The following is a 19,833-nucleotide window of genomic DNA, read 5'->3' on the forward strand; positions in this document are numbered from 1 at the left end:
CTTGCCAAAAGCAAGTAGGCTAGATTAAATGTTCCCTACCCAGGCTCCATCTTTTAGCTAAGATTTCTAGCTTAATTTCCAATCAGATATTTTTTTTAATTGTATGCTCCAAGCAACTGTGATTGATGCTTAATGTATCATGCTTAATGACATCACTTGGGCCCGCCATGTGACATCAGGCCCACCCCCATGACATCACTCAGGCCCGCCCCTAAAAACTCAGTTTTGGGGATGCTTCTGACCTGGCAACCCTAAGATGGAGTGTTCATTATAAAGCTGGACGTGCAGCTATGGAGGCTGAGCCGGGTGGCGGTGGCCTGAGCCAAGCTGTGTGCATCGTGACAGGCGCCTTGTGGGGCTTGGGCCGGAGCCTGGCATGCCTGCTGGCCCCGTGGCTGGCGCCCGGCTCGGCCCTGCTGCTGGTGGCTTGCTCGGCCAGTGCCCTGGGCGAGCTGGAGGGCGAGCTGCATGCCGCCTGCCCAGCACTGCACGTGTAGGGCCTGCCTGCCAGCCAACCTGACCTCGGATGAGGGGTTGCAGCGCATGCTCCAGGCCGGGTGGGCGCTCTGCGGCGGGCTGGCCGGCTCCAGCGGCTTCTTCTCATCAGCAACGCTAGTGAGCGCCCTCCCATTTGAAAGAGGCGCCTCTGAGGCTGAGCGAGTGCAGAGTGCTTTCGCTCTTCACAGTTTGCCACTCCCCCCCCCCGCAAGTTCCCTTGCCCTGCTGTAAGTAACCCTCCATGGGGTGCCTTCTGCTTCCCCAGCCCCTGTGGAAGTTTTAGATTGGAAGCTCCCAGGGGCAGGGACCTCTCTTCTTGTACCCTGTAAAGCACTAGGCACAATGATGCCATCATATAAGCAAATAAAGTACCCCCCCTGCGCGCATGGTTTAAGTGGGATGGGAGCTTGTTAAATAAATTCCAAGACAGTTTTGAGGTCGGCGGCAGGAATCGCATTGAGGTTGTTACTGTGGGAATGCCACAGTATTTGCCACAGAGTCAAATGTTTCCACTTTTCAACGTGTCTGTTTGTAGTTCATGGGGGGGAAATCTAGCGCAGAGGTTCCCAAACCTTTTCCCCCAAGGACCACTTCAAAATTGCAGAGGGTCTTGGTGGGAGGGGACTATTAAGAGGAGGGGGGTGTTTAAAATGATCCGCCCCGGGTGTCAGATATGCTAGGTACACCACTGCAAGGACTGACCTGCAATCCAGTGCTTGTTTACTCAGAAGTAAGTCCCATTGGGTTTAATGGGACTTACTCCCAGGCAAGTATATATTACCTGGGAGTAAGTCCCATTGAACCCAATATAGCTTACTTCTGAGTAGACATGTATTGCATTGCAGCCTTAGTTTCCTTTCCCCCTATTTTAATTCTGCCTTCTGTATCTTCACAACAGCCCTGTGAGGTAGGTTAGGCTGAGAGTTAGGGACTGGTCCAAGGCAATAAATAAGCAAAACCAATGATGAGTAAAAATTTAAAATGTGAAAATGCTCATGCTCAGAGTATTTTTGTCGGTTTTTGTCAAGGCTTTGTGCATGGGTTTCATGTCTACTGTCTCATAACTTCCTTTTGCCTGAAAATGTCATATTTCATACTGTTACAGATGTTCTTTTTTTAAAAACAATTTGCCCAAATTCTGTGATCGTTGGTTTTTTTTACTTGAGTTCTTCGCATGGTTTAGGGGTGGCATTGCAAGAGATCAGACTCTTATGGACATCTGTGGGGCAGGTAGAAATTAAATGGAGTAAGCCTTTTTTGTATGAAAATACAATTATGGGGAAAGCTTCACTTGTGACCATTCTATCTATCAGACATCTTATTACTTGTGTGTGCCCCCCTTGCCAGACTTATTTTGATTTGTGCATGCCACGACTATTGCCATTCCCTCCCCCTATTTATCTTTGTAACAACCCTGTGAGGTAACTTAGGCTGAGACAATATTAGGGTTGCCAGGCTCAGGGCCTGAGACTGATCCTGTATCTTTAGGAGAAGAGAAAGTCAGCCAAGTGTAGGTGTTCTTGCAGCACTGTAATGGGAAAAACCACAAGGTGGAATTCTCCCTTCCCCCTGCACAACTTTTAAAGATACAGAAGACCTCTTGGTTGCCAGGCCTGGCCTCCAAGCAAGACTGCCTCAGCGGTGATGGACGCTGTAGTCCAGCAGCATCTGGAGAGCCACGGAGTGGCCACCCCTGAAATAGAGCATCCAGAGCTCATAAAAACGCTCCTTGGAAGCCATAGCTCAGCATCACTCAGCATCTTCACTCCATCTCCCGGCGCTTCGCTCATCTGCACTGGGTTCCATGACATGGCATCAGCCAGCAGGCAAGCGGGCGGGCAGGCTGGCAACATTGCATGCCGCGGGGCGGTGAGTGGCTCCTCCGAGCGCCCCTCCTCGCCCTCTCCTCCAGCATGCTGGGGGCAACGGCCAGCAGTGTTGACCACTGGCTTCAAGCTTCAAGCCCTCTGTTAGCAGCTCCTTCAGGCCAAGGTAACAGTGCATGAAAACTCACCCAATATTTATTTATATTTTATTATATTTATTATTTGATTCATATCCCGCCCTTTGTCTCAGGAGAAGCCCAGGGTGGCAAACAAAAACACTAAAAACACTTTAAAACACCATAAAGACAGACTTTAAAACAAAACATATTTAAAAACATTTTTAAAAATGCTTTAAAAACATCTGTTTAAAAAGGTTTAAAAACATTTTTTTTAAAAAAAAGGTTTAAAAACGTATGAAAAAACTATTCCAACCCAGAGGTAGTTCCCACTACCCTTAACAAACTACAGTTCCCATGATTCTGTGGTGGGATTCATGTGCTTCAAATGTATGTTGAATGTCCTTTAAGTGCATGGTGTGGATCTACCCTAGGTATGTTGCGCATTCATTAGTTAATTGAAAAGAGCAATTAAAAGAGATAATTTTTAAACAGAGCCAATGCTAATCCATGTCATCAGTACTGAGCTACATGGTACCAAATGGCCTGAGCCGGTATAAGGCAGATTCCTTTGTTCCTAAAAGTGGAAAGAGACCCAAGGGCCACAGGGACTCCAAACTTTATTTCTGTATTTTATTTACATTTATATATCACTTTATTGTAAAAAATCTCAAAGCAGTTTACAGAAGGAATTAAAACAATTAAATTATTGGCAGAAACAGTTAAAGACAAGTATTTAAAATTCAAAATAATAAAACCATCAATGAGTTAAAAACAGATAAAAAACACAATAGCTTCTACATGCCTGGGTAGACTTGCCTAAATAAGAACGTTTTTAGCAGGTGCTGAAAAGAGTACAATGGCAGTGTCTGCCTAATGTCTATAGGCAGGGAGTCCCAACCGGTAGCTGCTGCCGCACTAAAGGACTGATTTTTTACAAGAGTAGAACAAGTACTATGTGGAACCCATAACATGGAAAGCACATCTTCAACTCGGCCTGGTAGCAAATCGGCAATCAGTGCAGAGGTATTATGTGCTGATAGGGTCTCACTTGTGTCAGCAATCGTGCCACAGAATTCTGCACTAACTGCAGCCCCCAGGTCAGGGAGGGGCAGGGCATTCTAACCCTGCTTGGATATGGATACCTTTGTGGAGGATCCCTAGTCAAGCTTTACCAACAGTACAATCCAAACCATATCTACTCAGAAGTAAGTCCTATGGGGGTAAGTGTGTTTAGAATTGGAGCCCTCAGGGGCATCCATCTTTACTCTTTGACTGTTTCCATCTAACACCTCCACGACGCTAGGCTCCTTTCTTCCTACTATGGCCTTCTGGTGACTGGCCTGGTCTGAGGGCACTTAAACCCTTCTTGCCAGAAGCAAGTAGGCTAGATTAAACGTTTCCTACTCAGGCTCCATCTTTTAGCTAAGATTTCTTCATTTCCAATCAGAGAAATGTTTTTGTTTGAATTGTATGTGCCAAGCAACTGTGGTTGATGCTTAATGTATCATGCTTAATGACATCAATTGGGCCTGCCCCTGTGACATCACTAGGGCCCACCCTTGAAATCTCAGGGTTTGGGATGCTTCTGACCTGGCAACCCCAATACCCTAACCCTGGGCTCCTGCTGGGAGGAAGGGCGGGATATAGATCAAATAATAAATAAATAAATAAATAATATGCACACATATGAAAGCAAAAGTGGAGATGGAGTGGTGGGGTGAGTTCAGCACAGAGACACACTAGCCTGCTGTCTCTCATGGCTCACTTTGCAGACTAGGTCTCAGTTGTGAGCAGCTGGGCAGGAAGGCCCAAAGAGGGGCTTCTGAAACACAGTCACACACAAAAAGACAGGCAGAGGGAACAGATGTGGAGTCTACGGTTTATAGGGTAAGGACCTCCAGAAGACAGAAAAGGAGCAAGATGTATCTTTCCTAGCCCTGGTGGGCAATCCTGAAGAAGTAGAGCACGGGTGTTTGAAACTCCTGGGTCAGGTAGGAAAACAGCAAATGCAGCAAACAGGAAGAAACCCTGAAAATGGCTTCTTGGATCTCAGCTTCAACTAACCAAGGATCCAGGGGAAGCAGGAACTGTAGTGGACTTTTGATGCAGATGCAGCAAGCAGGAAACCAGAGACAGTCAAGGAAAAGCAGGGAGGTCAGACCTCTGGGTTCTGGCTGCCTAAGTGATTCAGCAACAGACTACAGTTCCCAGGATTTTGGGGGGGAAGCCACAGTTGTTTAATGGGCATGATATTGCTTCAAATGTATAGTGCAGTTGGGGCCTAGAAGAGAATTCTTAGCTGAGATAGGCACCCCTGTAATTTTGACACCTCAGACCATTGCTTAGTTAGTCTCAATGTTAGATTGGCCCTACACAGCTGCAAAAGGCTCAGAGCTTTTTCAAAGCACTGCATTAGTAATATTTGGCATATCTACTGCACATCCCTGAAGTCACCCTACACAGCCATTACATTATGGGTTGGGTTCTTAGACAGGCCACCCACGCGTGGTAGCAATGGGTGTCATTTAACAAAATTGTTTACTTATTAATGCAATCCTAGCAGGGATTTCTAACCTAAATGTTTTTGCTTCACATTAAATGAATAGATGCAAGGAAAGGCAGATGACAGCCTCTCACTGGAACATGCTGATCCTAAGCAGGTTTACTCAGAAGGAGGGTGTACTGACTTCAGTGAAGCTTTCTTACTTAGTGTGCTTAGGATTGCAGTTTAGGGCTACCAATCCTATGCAAGCTTAACACGGGAGTGAGCCCCGGTGAACTCGTTAGGGCTTACTTCAAAGTAAACACACAGAAGATTGGAGCGTAATATGCTTTAGGCAGCCTTCCCCAACCTGGTGCCCTCCAGATGTTTTCAACCACAGCTCCCATCATCTCTTACCATGGGCCATGTTGGCTGGGGCTGATGGGAGTTGAAGTCCAATATTTCTAGAGGGCACCCAGTTGGAGAAGGCTGGCTCAAGGTTTCTCCCTGACATTCCAACCTAAGAACATACGAAGAGCCCTGCTGGATCAAGCCAGTGGCCCATCTAGTCCAGCATCCTGGTCACACAGGGGCCAGCCAGATGCCCATGGGAAGCCCACAAGCAGGGCCTGAGTGCAACAGCACTCTCCCCCCCTGCAGTTTCCAGCAACTGGTAATTGGCATACTGCTTCTGACAGTGGAGGTGGAATGCATAACATCAGTTCCAGTAACCACTGATAGCCTTAACCATGAACTTGTCTAATCCTTTTAAAGCTAATCTAAGCACATTTAACATGATAATAAGAGAGTTCCACTGAAAGACATCAACAGGATTTCAAATTAAGGATGCAAGCCTTACTCCACTGAACACAGTGGGATTTGCTTCTGAGTAAAAATGCACAGGATCACACTGCACGTGTGTCTGGAACACAATACGGGCAGGAAAAGCATCAGACTCGCAAGCCTGTTGCAAGGTGCATATCTACATATACATGTGACAGACCAAACAAAAGGCAGCAAGCTATGTTCCCCCTAGCAAAGTTGTAGGGCAGGCTGAAATGGAGCAGGGAAAGAAGGGGTGGGCAATGCTTTCCCTGTTAAACACCCACCTAGTTATCCATCCATTAAAAACAGACAAGGACTTCCAGACAATTATTGGCAACCTTGACAAGTTAACCAGTGTTAAAAATACTCTGGCGATCATATACGTTAGTGCAAACAAAGATATATATCTTTAAAAAAAGAAAACAATACTGGTCAAATGTACATTTTCATAAGCAAAGAAAAATAAAAATGTCCTGCTGGTTGAATACTACTCCCATTCAGTCTAATGGATTTTCATATTTTCCAGCAAGGTCCACTTGTTCCAGCATAATTCTCTTTTAACAACTATTTTACATGTATTTGTAAGAAATACGCAATACGCAAGCCTTCTTTCTCTCTCTTTACACAAGAGCAGGAAGTTAAGGTGCAGAATCCCAAAGCATTTCCCATTCTGATCCTTAGGCCAGATTCCAATGTGAATTTAATTTATCCATTATTTTGGGGACAGGGGCCCATAGCTTGGGAGTAAATTTTGCTTAGAGTGTTTGATTACGCTTTGCATGCAGAAACGGGCCAGGGCTGTGGTAGGCATGCTGAGATTCTGCAGGTGCACAGACAAAGCACAAACGTGGCACTAGGATGCACAATTCAGCTTCCTGGGAAACTCAACTTTCATTTAAAAAAATGAGAGCACGATTTTGACTGATGCAGCTGCCAAGTGTGTTGGCAACACCCTGCCTCATTCCTTGTCTTTCTCTAGTCTCCTTCACACATTCAAAATGAATGGGGGTAGGGGAGACTGGGGTCGCACACGTTAGCTTTGCCCTCAGGATCCACATCTCAACTGGTGGAAGCTTCAGGCCAGAGATGAAGAACTGGTGGCCTTCCAGATGTTGCTGGACCCCAGCTCCCATCAACCCTGACCATTGCTAAACTTGGAGTGGTCTGACAGAAGCTGTAGTCCAACATCATCTGAAGGGCCACAGGTTCTTCCACCCAGCTTCAGATTGTTGGGCGCTGAATGTGAAAGTCTGAAGAGACATTCTAAGCGTAGCCAAACAGGCATACAAGCAGTGGCAGCTGGTAGCTCCATGTCAGTGGAATCCGCTCTGGGTTTTAGCCTGAACTTTCAAGGAATACCTAAAACCCGGAGCAGATTCCACTGCCCCCGGACAAGGAGCCACCAGCGCCAATGCTTCTAGCCTCCCTGCAATCGGGAATGCTGCCTTATCAGGCAGGCTCAGAGAGGCCTCAAAGGTAGAGCTGACATGTGCAGAGAAACTGGGAGCAGGGCTTGCTTGTGCCCCCCCCCTAAATTCAGCCTTCAAGCATCCCACAAAATGCCTGAATATGTCTCCCACGTCTAGGACAAACAGAATACATCGTGCAGATAGTACATAAATTTCAAAATAAGTTAGGCAAATGGCTCACTTTGTATAATTTATACCAGCTGCAATCCAGCTTTTCATGGCACAGAACGTTGGTCAAGTTTTAATTTAGTTTTAATTTTATTCTTTTACTGCGGCACAGACACTGCTCTAGTTATGAGAGTTCCTGAATTCTCTGTATCTTATTGCTTCACATCCCAACTTGAAGCTGTTGCAGGTTAATGCTAGGCATTAAAACAACATCAACACACACACATATACAATCTGTCTTGATGCAAGTTCTTACATCCCATTAAAAAAGAAACATATTTTGTGTTTCTGAAATACTAGCAATATAAAAAGGCTGCATACCTGAGTATATTCTTACCACAGACATTTACACAGTTTGTAAGAGTTTGTCCTTGCACAGTTGAATGTAATGTTTAATATTGTGCCCTGATCCTGATCTAGTTGCACTCACAACAGATGCCTTAAATGGGGACACAGATCCCCAATCACATCAAAGGATGTTTCCAGACAATTGAATGGGGTCCAGATAAAACATGAATTTGGATGCACATTTATATCACATCTGCTCCACATGCAAAATCCTGCTTGCTAAATGTTCCTTGCTAGACTGGGTTGTTTGTTCGTTTTAGTCAGGCACCCCTAACAACTTAGAAAGAAATGATTACAAATCCCCCCTTTCTTAGGTTTAAGGGCAGAATATTTTGAATGGCACACATGATTTAGATTACTATATTGTTCAATGGAAATATGCGAAGAGGCAATTTTTAGAGAGAGGAGCTAGTATTCACAATGAAACATAAGACCTTTCTTGTGCCCTGTACTCACCATTCAGAGACAACAAGTTCATTAATGCAGATAAGCCATACCACACCATGCATTTAAGGCACTCTTATATCACTTTAACAGTCATGGGTTCCCCCAAAGAATCCTAGCAGCTGCACTTTGTTAAGGCGGTCTCCTAATAACTCTCAGCACCCTTAACAAGCTACAGTTCCCAGAATTCTTGGGGGGAGAGGGTCACAGGTTGCTCATCCCTCGTGTATGTTTAGCCAGTTTAAGACTGTGGACCCCCAAAGGTCCCCAGAGCAGAGTTTGAGAATCACCCTTCTAGAATTATTAATCCAGAATAAAAACCTGCCAGTACCCTCTATGCTACTGTATTTGATGCTGATGGTTTTACTGTGGGAAGGGCCATGGCTCAGTGGGAGAGCATCTTCCTTGCATGAGAAGGTCCCAGGTTGAACTCAGGATAAAGCAGCTTGTGTTCCTTTCTGCAGAAAACGCTACCGTATTCCATTGTGCCCTGAAAAAGGGCGTGCATGGACTCCCCATATCAGAAGCATGCCTCACTGATGTCTACTATAATTGTGCGGCAGTGTTATGTTTTCTGAAATTGTTGAAACCCCATCATTATTCCATGCTATTTCTTAAGTCAGTTTTGGAAGAACCCTAAAGGTCGTTTAGTCTAACCTTCTGACACAAAAGCAGAAGTCCTCCCCTTAAATCCTCTGCAGATCAACCATGCAAGCCAGACTACCAACATGCTGCTATCAAAACAGTGGGGTGCAACTGGGCACATTGCAGTCAGGTCTAGATGACTCCAGTAGGCGAGACATGCCCGCGCACACACACATACAGAGGCCACACTTGTAAGTACCATGGTTTCTAGCTAAATTTGGCAAATGTGGTCTCCCCTTCAACTAGAAGGAAAAGAGTCCCAGTGAAACAAACTGCATTGCACTGAGAACAGGCAAGGTTCCTGCTCCTGGTCTCCATCTAATGGAGGGGAGGGAGGGAAAGTCTTGATGAATTTCTACCAAGTTCAACGGGGGTCAATGATGGATCACACTTTTGCATTTCTTTTGCAGACTTAATGGACTGGTAATGGGGATGAGTCTAACCCCCTGGGCATAGTAAGTTCATTGGTGCCTTGGCCTTGAGAAGGCCTCACGGCTTGTGGTCCCATTTTATGTCTTTTTCCAACTTTAAGATCATGGCGTCGCAGTGGCTGCTCCAGTCTCAGCTTCCTGAGCAAGTGCAAGCTAGCTAACTCTCACAGGATGTGTCGAGGATCAGGGAATCTTAAGTGTCGTCGTCTGTGCACCTGTAAGCACCGTTCTGTTGTGCATGGTCACACATCTGAGGTCCGGATGCTCTCGTCATCCAGATCAAATGGAAAGGGGTGCTCTTTAAAGTTCTGGGGTTCCGACCTGTGCCGAAGACGGCCCCCCTGCGTGGCTCTGGGGGGAAATTCCGAGTCTTTCAGTTGACTGGCCTTCTCCTCTGTTGAAGGCTGCTGCTTGCCTTCTGACTGTGGCACCGGCATCCAAGGCAGCCAGCATGAAGTCGAGGGGCTTTTGGTGGTGGCCTTTGCCTCCACTCCCAGCTGCTTCAGCCTCTCGATGGAAGGCATGGCTGAGCTGGAAAAAGTGGGGCCTCTGCGCTTGTCCACTGACCCAGATCTCACAAAGGGCAATTCCTGTGTGGGGTGGGGAAAGTGGGAGGGAGAGAGAGAGAGAGAAGAGACACATGTTGCAGGTCTTATTTTAAAAGGAATATATTAAGAGTTGCCAAAGTAGTGCCCATGGGTGCAATGGCACCCATGAAGCCTAGAAGCAACACCACCACCGCTGCCCCCTTGGCCACATATCGTGAGAGTGGTTATCTTTCTCTTCCTTGAAAAGTACTGTTATAGAATTGGGGGGGGGGCGCAGTTTGGATGATGTCTGTGGGTCCCCTCCAGCCTGTGATCTGAAGAGATGCAATTTGTATTGGAGAGACTTGCTGAACTAGTTCCTTTCATAAGTTAATAGTTCTGGCCAAGCCAGTCTATGACTTAATGGGCTTGTTGAGTGGCTGACCTACAGTATGCCAAAGGATGTGGTCCAGAGCAATCCTGTTGCTAGAGGAACTCTGGCAGGAGAGCGATTCCCCCCCACACACAAATCTTGGGGCCAGGAGGTGGTCTGTGTGTGTTTGTCTGAGGCGAGGCTGGAAGCTGGAAAGACACAGAGGTTCTGTGCTGAATCCAAATCTATAGCTTTGAGGAATCCTTGAGAAACCTAATGGGGAAGCAAGTTCTGTTGGCCTATTGATGCTGAGAACCCGTCCATCTTACACTCACATTGTATATGTGTGTAAATAAAAACATATATCCTGAAGACACCATAGTCCTTGCTGACCTTCATTCTTAGGAAACTGAACTCTGGGTAAGCGCAGGAACTACTGGAAGTCCCGCACTGCTCAGAGATTGAGGTGTGTGCAACAGTACATAGAACTGAAGGAGGAAGTTAGAAGAGTGACGCTGTTTCCAACTTTCAGCTCTCATTCTAATGGACCTGACTTTTAACCAGATCGCTTGGAAAAGTGAAGTGAGAGAGTGTGTGCACTCTCTCTCTCTGACTATGGAGCTAATTTGGGGGGGAAAGTACGCATGGCACTCACTCAGAAATGCAAGGGTCGCATCCAATGCTATTCCTACTCAGAGTAGACGTATTGAAACTAATGGACATGATTAACAAAGGTTCATTACTTCAGTGGGTCTACTCTGAGTAGGACTTAGTTGGCTACAACCCCAAATGTGTCCATGGGCCTTAAAAGGTGGCAACCCTGGATATTCTACAACTCTCAGCCAATGTCAACATCAGCGTTATCCTGAGCAGCCCTTTCAGGAGGCAGGGACCAGAGGAAGGAGAATTTTCTGCTAAGCCTCACTGAACTCGTGCCATTAAATAAAAATGCATGGAAAAGGGATTTCATTTCGGCTTTTTTGTTTCATGTGCACATCAAAGCCACTGCAATAGTCAGGGTGGCATGAACACTACGATTCCACAGAAAATCCATGGCACTAAGAGCAACATTCAGCTGCCTGAGAATCTCAGCTTTTGCATTTTAAAAAGAAGCAAATTTGTAACCCTCATTATTGCAAAAGAATAAATGAAGGTGTGCGAACAATGACTGGTGAATCCCAGAAACTAACAGGTTAGCCAAGTAAAATATCAGGTGGCTGGGGATGACTCAGGCTTCAGTGCCCCTGCAAGCTCTTTGCTCTTCCCAAGGTCTAGCAGAAACAAAATTACACTGAGTTTTAAAAGTGCACAATAAGGTATGCAACATCATGCAAAAGTTGCTCAATCTGCATTATTTATGCAGGTTGCAAAATTCAGCCTTGTATTCATTTATTTTTGTAAAAAAATTAATATATTTCAATGCAGAGTAAACTCATCCTTGGCCCTACTGAAGCTTTTCTGCAGTGAGGTTCCGTTATGAATGCTCCTCCATGCGGTCAGAACGCATTGCAGATGGTTGAACCAACCTTCTTCAGATTGTGTTTAACATGGATCTGACCTTGTAGAGATGCATTCATAAGAACCCTGCAGAGTAGGAAAGTAAAAAGGGAAAGTTATTTTATTGTCAAAAAATATTATCTACATCAGGGGTGGGTAGATTTCATCCTTGCAGGATCTACTTTGCTTTTTCCTACAACCCAGAGTTCCAGAAGCTGGAGATAAGTACAAAATAGTGCTTAGAAAGAGGTGTGAACGGATACTTGGAATTAAAGAACAGGACACCTCCAAGTGGATCTCAACCTAGGAAACCTTTTTGTACAAAAATCCATTAGGAACATAGGAAGCTGCCTTATACTAACCAAGTTAGACTGTTGGCCCATCTAGCTCAATACTGTCTATGCTGACTGGCAGCAGCCTTCTAGGACTTCAGGCAGGAGTCTCTCCCAGCCCTACCTGGAAATGCAGGGGACTGAACTTCTGCATGTAGGACAGATGCTCTACTACTGAGCTATGTCCCTTCCCATTCCTGATTTCCCTCAAGCTTTTTTCATTTCATCTGCTAAATCTGGGGGGGGGGGAGCTGTTGCTATTGTTAAACAATGAGGAGTGAGAAATCCTCAGTGATCACCAGCAAATCACCCAGAGATTTGAGTAAGGGCTATCGCTCCATGGTAGAACCTTTCCTTGGGCCACAGAAGGTCACAGGTTCAATCCCCAGTGTCTTCAAGTAGGGCTGGGAATGTTCCCTGCCTGAAATCCTGGAAAGTCACTGCTGCCAGTCAGTGTCGACAATACTGGGCTAGAGGGATAAATGGCCTGACTCAGTATGAGGCAGTTCCCTGTGTTCCAGAGATCTACTAGTAGATCCCAATCTATCTTCTGCCCACGCTTGCTGTACACATTCTACGCTCATCTATAGTAGAAAACAGAGCTGAAGGTTGATTTCCAAGATGACTTTGATTTTTTCCACTTATCTATCTCATCACCTTGGCTTTTCCAGGAAACTCGGGTGAGGTGAAACAGTCTTCTGAGTGTACCAGAAAGGAACTGCAACTGTGGTTTTGATAATGTGGCAACGTCAGTTTGGCCAGTCACTGCCAAATCTCTCTTTACAAGCACCCCAAAAACTGCCAAAATGACTTGTGAACTCATGCTGATTTTGTCATGTAAAACACGTTCACCTTCACTGGAATACTCCAACTTCCAGAGGCCAAACATTAAGCAACTGTTTTAAGCAAGAAGAGTTTGAATGCTGCAAGGCCATGGTTATGCCATAAGTTGTAGAATATGACTTCTCTGATCACAACAGTCTCTACTTCTATTACTTCCTTCTGCAGAGCAAGTCACTAGCTCTCATTGATTATGAAGGGCCACATATTTGAAAGGCTAAAGTGATGCATCTAATAATGGAAGCCAGAGGTGGATTGTGTGGGATATCTAGGATAGGGCATCTCAAGCGTGGTCTCTGAGAAACAGACTTTTTGATTGGGTGATTTGTATGGGAGATGGTCATTCTCTGGTCCCACCTGAGGCCCTGACTAAAGACTACTTGCACAGCTATCGATCCTGGGAACTAAACAAAAGGAAACATATTGAATGAAGTTATGCCAGTGTGCTTTATCTAGGCAATTTATTTCTTTGTGTAAAAAAAGAGAAAAATACAGTATTCCAAGTTCTAGACGCCAATTTATGCTTAATTTCTAGGCCCCTAAATAATCCTTTATGGATTGTATTCAATGCTTGTCTTCTCAGAGCAGACCCATTGAAATTAATAGACATGGCTAACTTACGTCAATTAGTTTCCATGGGTCTGCTCTGAGCAGAAGCTAACTGGACACTGTCCAATGTCCATTTTTCAAGAGAAAGCTAAGCAAATTCTGCCAAGTCCCTCGTTGCAGCTCTAGGGAGGTGCAGACAGCTCCATGTCTCCCATCACATGATCGTTATTACTTTCTCCAGTCTCCCCCGCAGCCCATTCCAGGTTTTCTGTGGGAAAAATCCGGAGACTAGAAAGCCATCTCCTGGAAGTGAGCTATTTCTCAAATGTTTGGCCAAGACATTAGAACAGATGATGTCTGCTTAAGAAAACAAACACGAAAAGTTAATTGATGCTGCACTCAAGGCAGAACGGATATGACCTACCCTTGGGCAGCTCTTTAGGGCCTGCACCGCCCTGGTGATCTCTTTGATCCAGCTGTGCATGTCCGCAGGGCTATAGGCCTGCAGAAAGAAAGAACAAAGACATCAGCCAAAACCAAACCAAAACATGACGCTCCTGTCCATACACATCTCTGAGCTGGGCAATGCACTAGAGCAACGTTTCGGAATTAGAAGATGGTCTGCTGGTGATTGAGTTAGGCAGTCCCATCCACCTGTCAAATTTGACCTCTAGTGGATAGGAGATTGTAAGGATCTGGCCCACTGGCCGCATCCAGTTTCCCAGTTCTGCTCTAGATGGAAGCCAGGCAGCTGCTTGGCTCTGACCAGCACCGGGTGGCTACCATGTTAAATTTCCTTCTCACCATGTTAAATGTGGGGGGGGGGGAGGCTGGTTTGATGTTGAAGTCATGAAGTCTGTTGAGGAGACAGCAGACCTAATTAGATTAGGCTCTAATAGGTACTGTGCAGGTTTCAAGTTGAACCTGGGGAAGCTGAAAAACATACAACAGTTGATCTCCTGTTTTAGGACCCCTCCAATTGACCCTTTTGATTAAACATTCATCCTGATTTGCTTGCAAAAGGTTTACATGGTGGTTAGATTATATCCAGTTTTTACTGAGCATCTGTTCTGATTTGTTTGCAGGGCGGTTATACAACAAAGAGCATTCATAGTGCATTCATCCTCATTTGCTTATAGGACGTTTACAGGGTCAACCTGTCAATCATTGGTTCATTCCACTCTCTTCAATACATTTTTGCTCACTTTCCAAACCACAAAAAGTCCATGTGTGTGTGTTTTTAACTGGATTTGTTGCAGTAGAGTGACAGAGCACTTTCATCCACGTTAAACGCAAACCTAGATTTTCCAGTATTCACTTGAATCCCTCCTGCAAAATAGTGACAGTCCACCAGTTAACATGCTAACTTCCACCAGAGGGCAGAAGTGAGACTTAAATTTTTTTTTAAAGCACACATTCCCAAAAGTAACAAATCCCCAGGAGTTTTTGATAAAGCTCTCTGAGCAGCGGAGACAGTTCCCATTCAGATAAGCAGCATGTTCTTCCCTGTGACTGGCAGCTGAATTCCATGCGTAAGCCCCACTGAAGTTAACTGGATTTGCCCATAACTAATAGCCAGATCACATCACAAATATCCAGGGAAGGGAAAGTTTGTGTCACTGACCACTACATATCACAGCAAGGGGGAAACAAAGCACTGAACAATAGTGGGCATCCTTGCTCTGGCCTTGAAGGATTACACTGGAGAACCACCGTGGTGTAGTAGTTAGATCAAGGGTTGCCAACATGTACAATGATGCCCCTGATGTCATCTGCTGATCATGAAGTGGTGAGGATGGTTCCTTTTTTCTCCCTTGAAAAACACATAGTGCTGAAAAAGGAAGGTGGAAGAATGACACTCTTTCCCATTTCAACTCTATGTGCCTTACAAGGCTCAGTTTATTGCATTGAATTTTTACACAGATCACATGGTGTCTTCCAGATGTTGTTGGACTACAACTCCCATGATCCCCAGCCACAGACCATACTGGCTAGAGCTGATGGAAGATGCAGTCCAACAAAATCCAGAGGGCACCTTGTGGGCTACCCCTACACTGCAATGTGTCAGGCCTACTTCCTGTTGATAATATTATGTAATGGGAGATGTCAAGGCAGAGATGAAGAGGTTCAGGCAAGCGCAAGAATCAGCAAGAGCAGAAGCCCCCTTTTGTGTACAGACCAGAGAGCAAGCTGGACCCACTCTCTTATATCTTGCCTTTCCGCCAAGGAGCTCAGGACTGTGTTACTTTAGAAGGCTTAATAGTAAACACATTCCTATTCTTAGCTGCTTGCTAGGGGGGAAATCCCCAGCAGTTCTGCTCAAGGGGCTGAGTTCTGGCAGACACCTGGCCCTGGCATTTTCAGACCTTGTAGGCCCATCATCTACCATCTAGCTCAAGAACGGAGAACCCTGGCCCAGGAGCTGAATGCGGCCCTCCAGGCCTCTTTATCTGGGACTCTCCTCAGGCTGCACTGCACACAGGTCCTGCTTTGCACCCCGAACGTTTTTGCCTGGGTGGAATGTGTCATTGAACTCTTTACCCTGGCTTTTGACACCTGAGATGTATGTTTTCAGGACCCACCCTATTTCTGTGGCTGTAATTTGTTTTAATTGTTGTTAATATTAAATTTCAGACTGTTCTAACCTGCGCTGGGATCTGCTGGTGAAGGCTGGGTGGTAATAACAACAACAACAATACCACCACCTCTTGAGTATAGAAACTACCCTGTGGTACTAAAGTAAATTTTAGATTGCTTGCTCGGTCCACTTTTGCCTCTGACTCTGCCCACCACAGTCATGTGGCCCTCGAAAGGATGCCCAAAAGGGAATGCAGCCCTCAGGCTGAAAAAGGTTACCCACTTCTAATCCAGCTCACCCAGGTGTGGCAGAGCCTGTCCCAGCTACTTACTTTTAAGACAGCATTTGCTCTACTGGAACAGAACTTCCTCACACAAAATGTCCCCAATATCACCAGGGGCTGACAACATTCTTTCAGCCCATTTCAACTGCAGATTTGCTACTCAAAGGCGTAAAGCAGGGCTGGGCAACCTGTGGGATGATGGGAGTTGTAGTCCAAGAACCTCTGGGGGCCACAGGTCCTCCATCCCTCTTGCAAATAAACAAACACATTTTATTCACTTATTCTAGCACACATAAATCCTCCCTTTCCTTGAAGGAGTTCAGGACAGTACACATGGTTCCCACCTCTAATTTTATCCTCACAACAGCCCTGTGAGATAGGTCAAGCTGAAAGAGAGGGGGAGGGCTAAAGAACATCCAGTGAGCTTCATGGATGAGGGTGGACTTGAACCCAGGTCTCCCTGGTCCCAGTCTGACACTCTGACCACTACACCATACTGGTTGAAGTGAATTTGATAGTAGTTATTCCAGGATAACATCTAAGTATCTCCAGGGTGGCTCTTGGTTTGGACATCTATTGCTAGAGCAGGCAGGCTAAACCTCAAGGCTCTTAGAGGGCAGATGGGCAGCAGACAAGATAGAAGGAACTGACTTGTATCTTAAAATCAAATCGCTGGTCCCTATAGCCCTGTAGCACCTGCTCCGACTGGCAGCTGCTGTCCAAGCCCTTAGCCTTGCTTCCCAAAATATATATTTTTTAAAAAACTTGAGGTCCTGGGGGTAGATTCTGTGAACTTGTACAGACAAAACATGTGCTCTGTTACTGAGCCATGGTGCCTCCCCAAGGTGATGGAGGTACGCTGCCTTGCACCAGGCCTTACCACATCGTTCTGTGACTGATAAACAGAACTCAGCCAACTGTAACTCCTTGACATGTGCACCAAAACAGCAACCTGCTTTGCAAAAACCATTCTTAAAAATATCCTGCCCTTCCCTTCCCCACAGCCCCTCCCCATCCCATATTATTCTGCTCTTCCCTCCACTTCAGTCCATCTTCTTTGCAGCAGAGCAGGGGTGAAGAACCGCTGGCCTGTGGACCACATTTGGCCTGCCAAGCCTCCCCATTTGGCCTGCTCGCCAGGCCGTTCTGGGGAAGCACCCCTACTCGCCCTATACCTGATATTACACATGACATCAGTTGTGGGGCAGGGCTTCAAAGTAATAATTGGGAGCTTAAAGTGGGTTCCTGATTGTTCCTTTGCTGGAACAAGGCACACGTGCCTTGCTCAAGGGAAAGGAAGGAGGAGCACGCCTTGAAGCCACCCTGCACACCTCTTTCTCACTTCTGGGGATGGAAAGGGGAGGCTTGCAAAGGGCAAGGATTTTAACAGGCAGGCAGGACAACCTGCCTATCAGCCATGTGGCCCATGGAGCCAGAAAGGTCACCCACCCCTGCAGTAGAGCATCTGAAGGTCCCAGGCTCAAGCCTTGGCACCTTCAGGTAGGGCTGGGAAAAATCCCTGCCTGAAACCCTGGAGAGCTGCTGCCAGTCAGTGCCAACAATACTGAGCCAGATGCACCAATGCAGGAGTTTCTAGGCGACAGCAATTATTTAACAATTTAGCAATTAACCTTGGAATACCAGTGTCTGGAGAACCCAAGCAGGAGATAACTGTCTGTGTGAGCTTCCCATAAGAATCTGGTCAGCCACTCTAGGAAACAGTGTGTGGTATTCCACTAAGTCCTACTTAGGGTAGACCAACTAAAATCAATGAACCTAAGTTAGTCACATCCATAGGAACATAGGAAGCTGCCTTACAATGAGTTAGACCTGGCACCTTCGCTGTATAGCTTCTGTCATATGCTGAAGACACACCTCTTTGCCCTAACCTTTGACATCTGAGGTATAAATTTTCAGAACCCACCCTATTCCTGTGATTGTCATTTGTTTTAAACTGTTTTTAGTATTGAATTTTACATTGTTGTAACCTGCCCTGAGACCTTAGGGTGAAGGATGGTAAGAAATCAATCAACCAAACAATCAATCAAATCAGTCAATCAATCAAAGATCCCCCACCATTTTATCCTCACAGCCCTATGAGGCAGGTTAGGCTAAAAGAGAATGCCTGGTCCTACATCACCCAGAAAGCTCCATGGTTGAGTAAGGATTTGAATCCAGATTGCCCCAACCCTGCTCTGACACTGTAGTCACTACGAGATGAAAGAATAACCACAGGTTCACATGCAGACAGCTGCAAGCACATGAATACCAAGGAATAATGCAGAGCACAGCTTGCCATTCATTTCATACAAGTGCCGCTGCTGACATCTCCACTGTTACATGTTGCTGAAGGCTCTAAGCCAAGGAAAGGGGAATCTGGTGCTTGCCAGTGCCTGTTGGACTACAACCATCAGCCCCAGACAGCATAGCCAATGGTGAAGGATGATGGGAATTGTAGTTCAGCAACATCTGGAAGGTCACAGGTTTTCTCATCTCTAAACCGTCAATTTGTACAGTTCTTGTGTATGGCTCCCATTCATTTTATTGGGGTTTGCGCAGGATACATTTCTGGTTCAGAGGTTCCCAAACTGTGGCCTGTGGACCACCAGTGGTCTGTGCACCATAAAATATTCATATTAATTTTTAATTGTATTTTATTGCTTCTTTTATTGTATAAAGTACAATATAGGAGAGTGAAAAATCATTAAGTGGTCCGCCAGGACCATTAGAAATTTTCCAGTGGTCTGTGGGGAACAATGTTTGTGGACCACTGTTCTGGTGGATCGTGTCCAGCTTCTTTAAGATGCTTCCTCCCAACTGCATAGCCTGAACACAGGAAACATAAATGGAGAAGTCCTCTCCAAAGATGACCCTGGCCAGCTCTACCACACACCCCGCATGTGAACAAACCTCATCCTTATGGTTCTCTATTGCACCTGTACAAATAACTTTCACTATAAATATGATGAAATGGAGAAGTGAAATAGCTGCAAAAGCAGGCTCCCCTTGGTATGCGGGGCCCCCAGAGGCCAAAAAAAAGCTGTGTACGAAGTCTCACCTCACTCATCCTTTCTGCTTGAAGGATTGTTAGCAAAGCATCCTGCTTGGCAGGGGCAAGACCAGCGTTAACTGTCAAGAGCTAAATTTGCTGCCTAGAAAAATAAACTCAAAAACAAACACAAACACACCCCACTAGGAATCCATTTTGAAATGGCACAATATATACGGATAACTTGAAGACCAGTATATGCTGATATATACTGATCACTTGAGGAATCTTCTGTGTCCATAAGCAGGGATGGACAAATTTGTCAATTTTGGTTTCTTTCCATTTTTCATTTTTTCAGTCTTATGTTCAGTCCTCCACATTTCCACATCAGTTTGTGATTTTAAAAAAAAAGTCCTCAAGAAAATACATCAGCCTTTCCGTGCAAATTTCTCCTAATTTTCACCTTTAAATGTTAATTGAATTTCTCACCCATTCCTAGTTGATGGTTACAGTGGAGTCTTCTGCGGAGATGGTCAAGAGAACCATGACTCATCAGCTGATGACGCAAATGCACCACAGAGAGATTCTGGGCAATGTTTCACGATAGGGG

The 19,833-nt window shown here is 45.6% G+C and overlaps 1 protein-coding gene across 5 annotated transcripts in view; it reads right to left on the reverse strand.

Annotated features, from left to right (window-relative positions):
* Positions 1 to 2,652: 2,652 nt before the first annotated feature.
* The window catches only part of PLEKHA2 (pleckstrin homology domain containing A2), a 109,941-nt gene continuing 92,760 nt past the window's right edge, over positions 2,653 to 19,833 (reverse strand). For 3 of the 5 annotated variants that reach the window (XM_061592959.1, XM_061592955.1, XM_061592958.1), the window contains 2 exons: positions 13,798 to 13,875; positions 2,663 to 9,845 (listed from right to left, as the gene is read on the reverse strand). In XM_061592959.1, coding sequence (XP_061448943.1) covers positions 9,498 to 9,845; positions 13,798 to 13,875 — 426 coding nt within the window. In that variant the 3' untranslated portion in view covers positions 2,663 to 9,497. Of the gene's footprint in view, positions 9,846 to 13,797; positions 13,876 to 19,833 lie in introns of all 5 variants that reach the window. The other 2 variants (XM_061592960.1, XM_061592956.1) reach the window with 2 other exon arrangements.

This window comes from Rhineura floridana, chromosome 12 (genome assembly GCF_030035675.1).
Source record: "Rhineura floridana isolate rRhiFlo1 chromosome 12, rRhiFlo1.hap2, whole genome shotgun sequence".
Classification (NCBI taxonomy): domain Eukaryota; kingdom Metazoa; phylum Chordata; class Lepidosauria; order Squamata; family Rhineuridae; genus Rhineura; species Rhineura floridana.